The following is a 13,499-nucleotide window of genomic DNA, read 5'->3' as shown; positions in this document are numbered from 1 at the left end:
TTCAAGGGAATGATTGCTTTTATTTTTTTCTTGATTATAATGCCGGACATCATCCCTAACATTAGTTCTCAAACATTTTGGCCTCGGGACCCCTTTACACTCTTTTAAAAAATGGGGATGCCTCGTACCTGCAGAGCTTCCTTTTTAAAGTTTCTATAAGTTAATATTAGAAATTTTAAACTCTCATGAAGATAATTCTGGCCTGGCAACCTCCCGGAGAGGGGTTCCTAAAGTGACTCTTCAGTCTAGTTCTTTAAGTTACAGAACCCTTATCTCAACCTCACAACTACACAGGAGAAAAGTAGATTGAACAGGCCCTGTTTACATTCCCACTGAAAAGCTACCAGAGCTCAAACCGGATAAGGAAGCACATTCCTGAGTGCAGAGCTCAGCACCCTCAGTTCCCCTGTCTCTGTCGGCTCGTGTTCACCCTCCAGGCAGCCAGGCCAGATTCTAGCAAATCCTCCAGAGGAGCTCAAAAAGAACAGTGCTTTTGGAAGGAGGAGCGTTGGGGAGGCGGTGTGGTGGAGCAGAAGGAGGATCTGTTCCAAGATTAGAGGGATCTGGTTTCCAGTCCTTGCTTTAATTCCTGGGTGACCTGGAATCTCCCTGGGCTTTGGTGGATCCCTTCGAGCGCCATGATTCTCTGATAGACAAGTAATAGTCCTCCAGGAAACACTGATCCCTGCCTTCCATTGGCTCCACCAAAGCTTTTTGCAGACTGAAGCTTTTACACTTCAGCTCAAATATACTCATGGCTTAGCCACCAAGAAGGCAACAATGGTTCTCGATGGCGGAGGTGGTTAAAGCGAGGGACATGGAGAAAGTGACTAAAGATCCTTACTATCCCGGCAGCCTGGAAGGAAGGCGACCGTGGACACGTAGGGCCGGCGCTGGTCAGAAACAGCCAGGCACTGCCAGTGAGTCGTTTCTTCGTGGAAGATGCCCTTCTTGGGTCTACTGACAGAAACCTGGATCAGAGCTCTTATTCTGATCCTCTTCTTTTTCTGCATCATTCCTGCCCTTGTGCAAATCTCCTTGGAATGTATTTTTCCCATTTGAAATGATACACAAGAAAAACCTTCAAAGCAAATTTGAAAAAATGTTAATTCTCGAGCAATGTCAAGTCCCACTAGCTAGAATAGAGTGGAGCGTACAGACTGCCTGCTTCGTGCCCTGCATTCAGTTTTACAAATACATAATTCCTAAGCTTTGTCTCATAAAGCTGCCTTCCAAGCTCAGAATCCCTGGTAGGGAGAGAAAACAAGGCAGGCCGGGGAAGCCCACAGTCAGTTCTGCTAGCCACGTCCCTGCTTTAGTTATCTGGAAAACTTTTGTGAAATCATGAAGAACAAGTTAGCGGACGTCGTAAAAGAAAAGGGAGAATAAGGTAAAAGTGGGGAGAATGAAGTCATCCGCCTTTCATTCTGATCACATCTAATGAGAATTTGAGCTTAAGTGACCTTTCAGTCTCCTCTCTTTGCCCACCCCCAAATGAAGAAACGAATGGTCCTGGGAGGGGACAAGGCCTTGCAAGAAGGAGGAGGGAACTGAAACATCTGCTAAGGTTTCTTGGATGAAGCGTAAATTGGAATAAAATAAAACTATTTTAAGAGTCGACAAGGAAGGCTTAGAAAGTAAACGATCTATTCAGACAGTACTTTGGAGGGCAACATCGAGATGGATGATCAGGGATACAAGCAGAGTCAAGGTGAAATCGCGTGAAAAAACTGCTAAACAGAAGAAATACAGACAGCCTCAGTAGGAACTACGTTTCTGTTTTGAAAGACACTTTTAATTTCTCAGCTAAAAATATATTTTACGTCGTCTTCCGTTTTCCAAAATGTCCCTTAGCAAAACTGGCCCACGTGCCAACCGTCTTCAGTTTGGTACGGCCGCCCACACCGATATTCCCACATGAGGGCTGGCCACAAGCAGATCCGTGTTCATTGCTTTTGTGTCCGTCCGCACTTACCTTGTGGTTGGATTGTTTTCTGAGCTAGAACGACTGCACTTTGAACGAGTCCACGTCCTTTCATGATTGTTCCACAATTTCTGGTGATGCAGGGTCCATCGCGTCCATGATGAACACTCTGGGCTGTGAGATCCATTCCTTCTCTCTAATCTCCTTCGTTAATGCTCGGGGCGGCCACGCTTCTAGCATAGTTCCGGACTGAGCTTTTAAGTGACCGGCATTCATTGCTTCGCCGGGAGTTTTGTGACCACACCTCTGGTTAGAGTCTTGGCAACGGAAATATTGAAAAGTGCCCCCCCCGGCTCCCAAACCCTCTACCAGTCAATCACTTTTCCCTTGTTCTGAGGGCATTTCCTTTGTGGGAACGCCCCCTTCGGGCCATTAAATGGGGTTTTTCTTTTATAATCACTTCGGTGCTTCTTTTTGTACCCTCCCCCTAAGCCATGAGCACCCCCAATTGGATTCTCGGGCAGTTTTTGCAAGGTGACCCTCAAAATGTGTGTATCTTTTTGCATGTTCTTCCTCTAAGTTGTTATAAAAGATTTAGCATGAAGCTGATTCTGCCAACTTTATCCAGTGATTCCCAGGGCTGCACCGCTTACTGTAGAATGGAAGGGTCATGAATAGCAAGTCTTTGAAGGCGGTTTATGGCTCAGGTCTGCGTACAAGTGGGGGAAAAGCAGCAGACGCCAACGCCGGGGATGGCAAGAGAAGGAACGGCCGTCGCTGGTGTTCAGCAGTTTTCAGTTTTGTCCAACTCCGAATGAGCACGTGGAGGGTTTGCCGCCTCCTTCTCCAACTCCTCCTACCAGTGCAGAAACTCAAGCAGGGTGAAGTGACTTGTCCAGGCTCAAACCGCTAAGAGTTTTCCTGGCTTCAGACCCAGGACTCGTCCACAGGCCGCCTAACAGATCCGGTAGGTCATCCTTTGGCCACCATAGGACCACCCATCAAACCCTGCTGCTTCTCCTAAAAGGGCTGAGGGCCGTTAAGTCCGAGGTTAGTATTGGTTTAAGGCCATCACAGGAGGTGACGAAAAGGACTCCTGATGGCGATTTTAATTTAGACAACAGCTGGCTTTTCATCCTCCGTTTGTAGATACCCGGACATTGTGGGGTCGTCTTCCACCATTTCCTCATTATAACGCCTCTCCTTTGAGCTTAATGCAATTCAGTTCACATTTACCGTCACTTTTAGTAGCTGCTCCTGGATATCCGGGATGTCCATCTTCCTTCCAAGAGGAGCGGAGCAGGGGCTTCCCAGTCATTCCTGCTCCCTAGCTCTGGCCCTCATTCCCGCCTCACCGTACAAAGGAGCTTCTGTGAGCATGATGGCCATCCATGAAACACTCCACGCATTTCCTAGTAATCCCGCCGTCTCTGGCAGTTCTGAAATCGCCTGCATTGGGCCCGTGGGATCCCACGCCTCCGTAACCCATATGTTGGACCAACTCTGCTTTGCCGGTCTTGACCCACTGGTGAACCAATTGGATTCGACCCTGTGCATTCCTGCCTCTATCAGATGGCTGGCTGTGTTCATGGCAGCTGCCCCTGCGTGCATTCTTTCACTTCTCTGCTTGTGCTCCTGGAAATCACGCTCCCTGACTTCAGAATTCCTCATTGCCACCGTCTTCTGCCCATCTCCTGTGGCCCCTCTTCCGTCCCCCTCCCCCCTCCACAGCTGAAGACCAGAGCCTCCCCCGCTATAGGAGGAAACCCTTTACCCCATCTCTTCCCATCAGAGCCGATCCCTGGCCTTGCACTTCCTGGAAACCTTTGCCCATGCGCACCTCTTTCCCCTCCTCCCTCCAAACTCTCTCTTGGCCGCCATGCTGAAGATGTGTCCTGTAGGAGACAGGATGAAGCCTTTCCCAGCTTACAGAGAGCGAAGTCGCCCTTTCTTTTAGTGTCCATCCCACGAGGCTGCTTCCTCTTGGGGCTTCCCTTCCAGGGCTTGAGCTGAGCGGGCGGATTCTCCGAATCTACGCCATCGAGGCTGCTTTATCTCTGCCGATGCCTTCACTTGCGCTTTGGGCTCCTGACCGTGTTGATACCGTGTGTTGGGGAGTCGGAACATTTGCCAGCTCTTTGCTTTACTATCACACCCGCGTCTGTTGCCTTTGTTGGCCTATGAGCAATCGTCAAGCAATCCACGTCCAAGACGGTTTTAAAGGCAAAAACGTCATACTTGGAAATCTCGTGTTCTGTTCAGGCTTGAATTACCCGAGCAAAGCTAGTAAGACTTTGCCCCCAAAGCTGTTTCCAAGCACTCGTAACCAATAGCAAGAATCAGTTGGAGCTCCGTTCTTTCTGGATTGGTTCCTTTTCTTTTCTCAGCAAATTGTGCTGCAGAAAATGAAGAGTTTCCCTTTCAAGACTAAAAAAATGTCGAGTTCCAAGTTCTCCCCGCAGCCAATGGGAGGCCAGTCACGCAAAACAGATTTGTGCCATCAGTTCACTGGAGGAGGAGAGCGTTTTTCATCCTGTTTCCTTTGGAATTGGACTGGATCATTGGAACAAGAGTAGCCTTGGAGGAATGAAATAGTACAGTTGAGTGGATAGACTGTCTGGCAGACCTGCAGTGTGGAAGACTCCCTTTCCTGAGTTCAAATCCCTCTGCTGACAAGTCACTTAACCCTGCTTGCCTCAGTTTCCTCAGGTGTAAAAGGAGCTGGAAGTAATGCCAAACAATTCCAGCATTTTTGCAAAGAAAACCTCAAATGGGATCAAGGATTGAGAATCAATTAGTCTTCCACAGCTGTACTGTGTGGTATTCTAGTTCTGCCTTCCGTGTTTAATGCTGTTTCCTGAACATCTTCAGAGGGATTCGGAAAGCAGCCTGCATTTCTTTTAACTGATAGTTTTCTGCTCTGATTGGCTAGTGGACCTTTTTCAGGTTTTTTTCCATCCAAAAAGAGATGCTAAAATATTTGTATCCGTCTAGGTCCTTTGCTTCTTCCTTGATCTTGGAAGGAATTGTTGCTCAAAGCCCAGCTTTCAATTGTAACTCGTACCTGGGCATGCTCCTCATTTACACTTCTCTAGACGTTTCCCACCTGGCTGCTGTATTTCTTTTACAAACTGCCTCTTGACCTTCCTTGACCATTTTTATTTGGGGAATGGCTCTTCGGTTTTCATGAGACCGGCTCTGTTCCCTCCGGAGCAAGGAGGACTCTGGAAACAAGCTGGCTGTAAAAATGCTTCCCCACATGCTGCTCTGCTTCTAATTCTGTCTACTTCGTTGGGGGCTTTAAGACAACGAGCGGTTTACTTCCCATTTATTTCTCATTTGGTCAAACACTTGGATACGTTTCTTCATGCTCTGCTAATTGCACAGGACCATCATCCTTTGCACCCACAGAACCTCCTGTCTCTAGACCTTGCTCTCAATCCACTGAGCTTCCTAGCTGCCCCCCTGAGTTTTTGGATAACTTCTAGATTGGTATTATATCGTGGCACACAATGGGGCATCCCATCCTCAGTCTAGATCCCGAAAGGTTTGTCTGACCTCATGAATGGGTCCTTTTCGTAACATGGAAGTCAAGTCAGACTAAGTCTAGGAGTGCCAGAAACATTTTAGAGTTTGACCAAAGATTTCTTCTCCTGGATCACAGGGAAGTTTACATAATGGGAAAAAAGGTGAAGCGCTCAAGGGTCCCTTTTCCCTGATAAGGGGGGCTTGCTGCCCCTATGTCCATCAATCAAATAGTCTCATTAATAGCAATCACTTGAAAATAATCATTGAAGGAATGTTCATCCTTTTATAGTAAAAACACTCGGAGCCCCACTTGCCTTCTAAATATTCCTTTCTGGTCCTCAGGCGCCTCTGCTGCCTTCCTGCCTCACCTGATTTCACTAATAGTTTTTCTACTCCTGCCAGGGCAGAATTGTAACCATCTACTACTGATCAATGAACATCACCTGATGCAACTGCCCTCAGCTCATTTTCTGGATTCAGCTGGCCAAATTCTGGATGGCAGCGAATAAATGAATGTAGGAAACATCAAATATTCATACAAATTTTGCCTAATAGCATGGAATTTCTCCTAATCTAATGGTTGTTGTGCTGCTTAATTTAGAGCATCCGAGTCATTGTTGTATCCCTTCTGGGCCATGCAGTCTTGTTATTCCTCCATTAAGGTGTCATGTCTCCTTATATCTTAATGACAACGGCAATGGCTGGGTCCCTCTGTAAGGGTTGAGTGGATTGTTGCCATATTACAATATTTCTTTGGGTATAAACGGTTAAGTATTCCCTACCAAGGTGGCCCTTAAGTGTGCCCATCTATTTCTGAAATATCCAGATTATACATTTAGAATGATGTATCCTTTTAAGAAATGTTGCTAGAAAGAGAAAATATAGAGGAGGTGCTCAGATTCCACCCCTTCAACTTAGTAACTCTGGATAACTGAATCGACCACAAGTATTTATCATAAGTCCACCGTATGTTAAAAATTGTATACCTTTGGGGGCAGCTGGGTAGCTCAGTGGATGGAGAGCCAGGCCTAGAGATGGGAGGTCCTAGGTTCAAATCTGGCCTCAGCCACTTCTCAGCTGTGTGACCCTGGGCAAGTCACTTGACCCCCATGGCCTAGCCCTTACCACTCTTCTTCCTTGGAGCCAATATACTAATACACAGTATTGACTCCAAGATGGAAGGGAAAGGTTAAAAAAAGAATTGTATACCTTAGAGGGCAGAGCAAAGATGTAAATAGTCCCCCAAACAAGTGACGTCACAAGACTAACCAGGAGATGGAAGGAGGGGGCCGTCCTGTGGAAAACAACTTGAAAGGCAGGCAGAGGGTAGATTTTCGTAGGATAAAGGGGAATTGGAAGTAAAAGTGGACACAACGAAACGTAGGCCGACCACTCCCCACCTGCCGTGCCAGGTCCTGAGTCTGAGCACAGACCAGCTTCAGGATTCCAGAAGCGTGCTTGAGCCAAGAGCAGAACGTTCGTACCTGCTCCATGAAACCCCATGCCCTGGCCCCAGCCGGCAGAGAGATCCTGATGCCCGGCCCTTCCACGCCTGAGATGAGGGCCCTGGCCCCAAGGCAAAGTAGTGCACGGAGCTGCTCCAAGTCCTGTGAGCTATCAGCAGAGGAAACAGAATCGGCACATTCAAAGTTTCTCAGTCCACAAGCAAAAAAAGGCTGGGAAAATGAGCCAATAGCAAAAGGAACAGCTATACACAGAAACTTGTTATGGAGACTAAGAGCAAAGCACAGATTCAGGAGGGAACGGTGACAAAGCAACCACATGCACAACTTCAAAGGAAAATGGAAACTGGTCTCAGGGGCTGGAAGAGCTCAAAAAGGAAGGCGAAAGTCAAATAAGAAAGGGAGAAAACATGGGGAAAAGAGACGAAAGTAATGTAAAAAGAAAGGAACTTGAGAAGCACAATTAGTCAAGTGGAAAAAGAAGCACAAAAATCCAATGAAGAAAGTGTTTGGTTTTTATTGTATACTAGCTCAAGACGATTTCAGTAGGCCTTTGTCTCATCTCCACAATAAAGGGGAAAAGAGAATAATCCCCCTCTAAAAAGCTACTGTGGTGGCAGAAATACTTGACAGAAAGAAAAAACTACAGGCAAGCAGAGAGTAAATTCAGAGGGTAAGGGACAGCAGGCATGATCACACATGGTTTCTGAGCAGAAAGAAATTAGACCAGATGAGATTATAACTAATTCTTAAATCCTACAGGGTACAAATATCAACTTGGATAACAGACTTCCAAGCATTCATATCACAGAATAGGTAGAAAATGTCCTTAAAGTTAACGGAAACAATGAGTAAACAAATTAAAAATTGTGGATGCAATTTAACCAGTCTTTAGAGGGTAAATGTTTATTTTGAAACATTTTTGTCAAAAAAGAGCAGATCAACAGATGACACACTAAAAACCTAAATTGAGATTTTTACACAACTAATGGTTAAATTTGCTTTGCTTGACAGCGATTTGTTTTCCTTGCCTTATCAAGAGTAGAAAAAAATTCTTTTTATTTTTAGTTCAGGAATGTTATTTTTATTTTTAATTTATTTTTTATTTTTAGTCAATTTAGAACATTATTCCTTGGTTACAAGAATCATATCCCTTCCCTCCCTCCCTGCCTCCACCTCTTCCCATAACCAACATGCAATTCCACTGGGTATCACGTGTCCTTGATCAGAACCTATTTCCATGCTGTTGATGTTTGCACTAGGATGTTCATTCAGAGTCTCCATCCCCAGCCACATCCCTCGACCCATGTGATCAAGCAGTTGTTTCTCAAGAGGAGAAAAAAATTCCTTTTAAATGAAAAAAAAGAAAGAAAACATACCAAAACGTTTGTGATGCATCCAAAGCAGTCATTAAGACAAACATATATATCTGAACCCAATTAACAAGAGAAGGAATGAGTCCAGGAATGGAAGAACAAACGAATCTTTAAAAGCAACAAATCATAAAACCCCAACTAAAAAGCAATTTTGAAAATTAACAAAATAATCATTGAAAGCAAAAATGAAGTTGTGAGAAAAACAAATTTACCAATATAAAAAATGGACACGGAGTTGCTGTCACAATAAATGAGTAGAAATCGGGTCTGTTATTAAATATTTCACCCAGCTCTCTTCCAACCAAGCTGATGAAACTGAATGGATAATTACAAACTTTAAATAGCTCAATGCCAGAAAAATGAGCTAAACAAGTCAGAGAGAGAAACCCCTTACAGTGAACAAACCCCCTCTACTGCTACGGCTTGACAACCGCTGTAGACGATAAGTTTTCTTTTTAATTGTCAGCTTCGGTAAATGCTGCTAAAACAGTAAACTTTTAACCATCCTTTTAAAGGAGACCGAGGTAGATGGAGGTCAGCGGCCTTGTAATTGTGATTCATGGTGGTGTTACCCCATCCACGTGGCTTTCACATCCTCTTGTTCTCTTTCTCTCAGCACTACTAGAGTTAGAATCGCTTAAGGGTTTGTATCGGGCACTTATTAACAATCATTAGCTAAGCCGGAGAATCTGTGATTGTTAACAAGTGTTCTATGATATCATCCCTTCCCTAGCGAACAGGATCAGGGTTCAAGGTGCCCACAAATCTCTACTGATCAAGCCAGACAACAGGTTTCCCCGCTCCATCTTCCCAGCCCCTCCCCGTCATACACTGCTCATTCTAGATGCTTTAGAGATGGTGGTCGAATGCACGAGTTGTTGGAGCCCACTTTTCCTCTCCTTCCATCCATGCCCTTTTGTTGTTGGTTTTCCCATTAGGATCAAACAGCATAAACCGGGTTACTGAAGGTGCGGAAAATGGAGGAACCACCAAGATCATGGCACCTTTGCCAGTCCAAAGGTGGGTGCAGTTGACTAGAGAAATACAACAGATGAGTTTTAGAGTGGGAATGGGACGACGGGCTTAGCTGTCAACCAAGGTAAGGAAGAATCCGTTCCTTTGATGGGGTTGTGAGCTAGCCAACGCTATTAGCTCCAGTCGTGGAACTGAAAACTGGAAGGAGTCCCGTGGAATGCACAAGCTGCAGCCACAGATGCCGCCAGGAATGCCTTTTTCCAAACACTTGTTTTAAGAACCCCGTTATTTTGAGCTGGACATGCCTTCGCACACCCCCACATCCATCCTGACCGTGAAGCCAACGACTTGGGGAGTCAAGAGACGAGGCAGATGAGCTCCTCCGGAGTGGCGTGTGGGGTCCGAGGGGGCGGGAGGGGTGGCGAAGGCAGGAACGGCGGTCTTCACCAAGGGAGACACCAGTCGTGGGGGCCTTTCCAGGAAGCGGGGTGAGACGATGATTCCCGTTTTCACAGGTCCCAGGATGGCCGCTGAAAGCGCTCAGGCCAGTAGATGGAGGGGGTGGAGCATGGGAGGGGCTAGGATCCAAAGCTGGGCACTACCGTAGTTGGGGCTCTTCGTCGACATGATAGGACAACAAGTAAGAGCGGAAATCAGTCCGAATGGGGAGTTCAGTGCAACAGACAAAGATTTGGCCATTTGAAAACTTTGCAGAGTTGAGGAAGGAGTGAAAGAGGAAAGTGAAGGCGGCTCGGCCAAGGCTGGCCAAGAACGGAGGGCAACAAAGAAGACTGTCCTGAGGGCGGGGCAGAATAAAGGGTGCGGATCTAGTAAAGGCACCAGAAAAGGGCCGCGGGCTAGAGAGAGGGTCGGCCTCGGAGGCCGTCCAGACTATTCCGGGGGGTGGGACTGCGTGCACACGTGGACGGAGTCGCTTGTCTTTGTTAGAAGAGAGGAAAGGGTTTTGAGGTCCAAAGACGGGGAGAAGAAAAGGGATGAGCAGATGTGTGCCCCTTAAGGAGCAAAGGAAGAAGGGAAAGACGCGCTTACTGAACTCCTACCGTGCTTTCTAAGTAGCTTCCAGTCTTCCTAATAATGTGGGTTTGAAAGCAAGGGGGAGGATGTCAGACTGGTGGGGCTTCAAGTCTGACTTCAAGTCATGTCTCCGCCCACAGACCATCAGAAGGGCAAGAGGCCGGCAAAGAGGGTCCCACTTGAATCCGGGTCCTCCGGGCTCCACCCACCCTGCTTGAATAAACCAATGATTGTACGAGTAGGACGACATTCTAGATACATTTGAAATCTTAAGGTCGCTCCTTAATAACGCTGTCCTTAGCCCAAATTGGGGCATGAACACAAGCCTGGACGGATTCCTGAACTCCTCATTCCCTTTCCTTCCCCCTTGGTTGGGGGACGCTAGTCTATCCCTGAAGCTGCTTATGCCAATGTTGAGTGACTGCTGTTGCCTGTCCCAGAATTCCCTTTTGCTTTCGCCCTTCCTAAGCACAATCAAAACCTATCCAAAGCCTATTCTTTAGTGAGTATCCTTAAGTAAAGAAACCGGATACATTCTGAATCTATTTGAACTATAGAGGCACAGCAGCAGCAAGTTCCCGTTCCATGTGGTTGCGGTGGGGTAGGGGCTTTGGCCCCGACCGCAGGTCCTTACCAAGAAGGAGCCACCAATTGGTTTGTCTGTGCCAAAGTGGAACATATTCAAAAAGAATCTGCAGTTTTTCAGCGCATCCCTACCTCATTTCTCGGGTCTGACTGAGGGGAACCACTCGTTTGGGGGAATTCATACAGAGGAATGAGCTTGGGTTCCCTGCTCCTGGTAGATCATGGTTGCTTCCTCTGGGTGGTCGTAGTGTTAGATCCTTCTTCTAGGCAGTGGGCAGGAGGGTCTCAGGAACAGTCCCTGTTGGATTGCTTCCAGGAAAAGGAGAAGAGCAAAGATCCAGCAGGTCCTAGTGGTCCCCTATTCTGGACTCAGTTTCTGATGTCTGTCTCATTGCTTGACACTTCTGGAGGGCATCATTTTCTCCTAACAGCTCCCTTAAATGTCTCATGCCTGTTTCCGAAAGAATAAAGTCAGTCGTTTTCTTAGTTGCGTACAAAACAAAGCTGAATATCTATGGAGGATGTTTTCCTCAGTTATGCCTCTCAGATAAGACAGCTTGGGACAGGCCTAGGGAAGCTGCGAAGCCGAGTGTGAAAATGCTATTTTCATAAGTACCTGGTGATCTAAGGGGGGTTAGTTGTCCTGTCCACCTCGGCTTGAATACCCTACTTCTGGGACGGGCTTTCAGGCTGAGGAAATGACCACACAACACAAAGACCACCACTAAGTGTTGCCTCTGAAGGTTTCCCGTAGCCAGACCCAGAGGCTCGAACTCTGTCAGGAGCCAGGGTAGGCCGTAGGCCGTGCCTAGATGGGGAGGAGGAAGTGCCATGGGGCTCAGTCGAATCCCTCAGCCCTTACTCTCTGCAGAGGCTGCCTTGGGAGCCTCAGCCCCAGACTGGTCCTGGGTTCTCAGTCTCAAATAGACTCCCCTCCCAGGAATTCCCCTCCAGTCGATGTCCATCGTTTTGCAGTCATCCCTAGCTTCCTAGTAAGCAGCTCCTGGCATCCCTGTCAGAGCTCCGTGCTTCGCAGCAGTACCAGACTGGTGGTCACTTTGCCTCACTGGGAGTCTTTGCCACGAAGGGAAACTGAAACAGAGGCGGAGTCAGACCCCTGGAAGCACCTGCTAGTGCTAGTTCTTCCTGACTAACCCAAAAGAACGGGTTTCTAAGTAGACAGACCCAGATCAGTGAGGGCCGGGAGTCTTCTCTTTGTGGACGCAAGGCTGCCGTGGCTGTGATCAGTTCTGGTACTGAGCAGATTGTCGGCACCAGCCCGTGAGGGCTGTCCCTGATGGGTTGAGCCCACAGCTTTCTAGGATCGTGATTCTGTTCCGGGAAAGCCCACTCTTGCCACCACTGGCTGTGTATAAAATCGCCAGGACTGGAACACAGCAGTCCTCACACGGGAAAGTTTGGAAAAAACAAGGGTTTAGTGCACCAAAAGGGAAGGTGGCAGATTGGTTGGAGCACACTTCTGGACTGGACAGGCCTCGGGAACAGGTAGATGTAGGGGGCATCGAACAGGAGAAGTCTTTTCTTTGGCTTAGCCATTTTTCAGAATTCCACCCTGTTTGCTTGTTGTTTAAGCAGAGAGGGGCTAACGACAGAGCGGGGACTGCAATACAAACCGGACCCCAGATACACAAAATAGAGCTGCTTTAGTCCACCTACGGGATCCGCTTCCCAAAGCCCACAAAGATTTGAAGAGATTCCATCATACGTCACTCCTTAAAGAGTTCCGGACACCTCAAGGGCTAGAGGAATCTTCGGTGCTCATGGTGTGGTCATGCCCATGGCAATTCCATGAAAATTAATACATACTCTGAATGCTTTACCAGTCACATTACCAAGCGGATGCTGTACAGAGCTTCAAAACAACCTAATTTCATTTGGGCAAAGCAAAAGATCTGGACTGTCAAGGGAAACAATGAAAAGTATTCACAGTACTTCCAGACCTCAAATGATCACAAAGCAGTGACCATCCAAATCACCTGGTTAGAGATTAATGACTAGGCTAGGTAAGGGAGATTTAAAAATTGGTCTTAACCCAATGTTCAATAGAATGGAAAACCAAAGTTATAGCAGATAAAATTCCCTGCTTAATGTAAACTAAGAAGAAAACCAGAAAGCAGTCTGGCAGAAATTAGGCTTAAAGCAACATTTTACTCCGTACTATACATTAATTACATAATGCATTTATTAAAAATCGTACTATAACAGGTCACGTACCTCTCATTAGCTATGGACAAGTGTGTTCTTTTTATAATTTAAAATAATTTCCCGTGGTATAGGGTGTGAGATCTTGATCCAATTTTCCCAGCAGTTTTGATCAAATAGTAGGTTTTGTTCCCCAAAACTGGGATCTTTGGGCTTATCATAGACTGCCTTGGTGAGGTCATTTACCCCAAGTCTATTCCACCGATCCTCCTTTCTGTCTGTTAGCCAGTACCACATTGTTTTGTTGACCTCTGCTTTGTAATATAGTCTGAGATCTGGGACTGCAAGGCCACCTTCCTTTGTATTTTTTTTTCATTATTTCCCTTGATTTTCTTGATCTTTTGTTATTCCAAATGAACTTTGTTATGTTTTTTTCTAATTCAGTAAAAA

At 46.6% G+C, this 13,499-nt stretch overlaps 1 protein-coding gene across 4 annotated transcripts in view; it reads left to right on the top strand.

The window, feature by feature from the left end:
• The window catches only part of EPB41L4A (erythrocyte membrane protein band 4.1 like 4A), a 125,742-nt gene that overhangs the window by 87,588 nt on the left and 24,655 nt on the right, over nt 1–13,499 (top strand). For all 4 annotated transcript variants that reach the window (XM_056803961.1, XM_056803959.1, XM_056803958.1 and 1 more), the window contains exon 13: nt 9,230–9,311. In XM_056803961.1, coding sequence (XP_056659939.1) covers nt 9,230–9,311 — 82 coding nt within the window. The remainder of the gene's footprint in view (nt 1–9,229; nt 9,312–13,499) is intronic.

Source organism: Monodelphis domestica, chromosome 7 (genome assembly GCF_027887165.1).
Source record: "Monodelphis domestica isolate mMonDom1 chromosome 7, mMonDom1.pri, whole genome shotgun sequence".
NCBI lineage: Eukaryota > Metazoa > Chordata > Mammalia > Didelphimorphia > Didelphidae > Monodelphis > Monodelphis domestica.
Note: the sequence above shows the minus strand (reverse complement) of the source record. Positions and strands in the feature narration are given on the sequence as shown.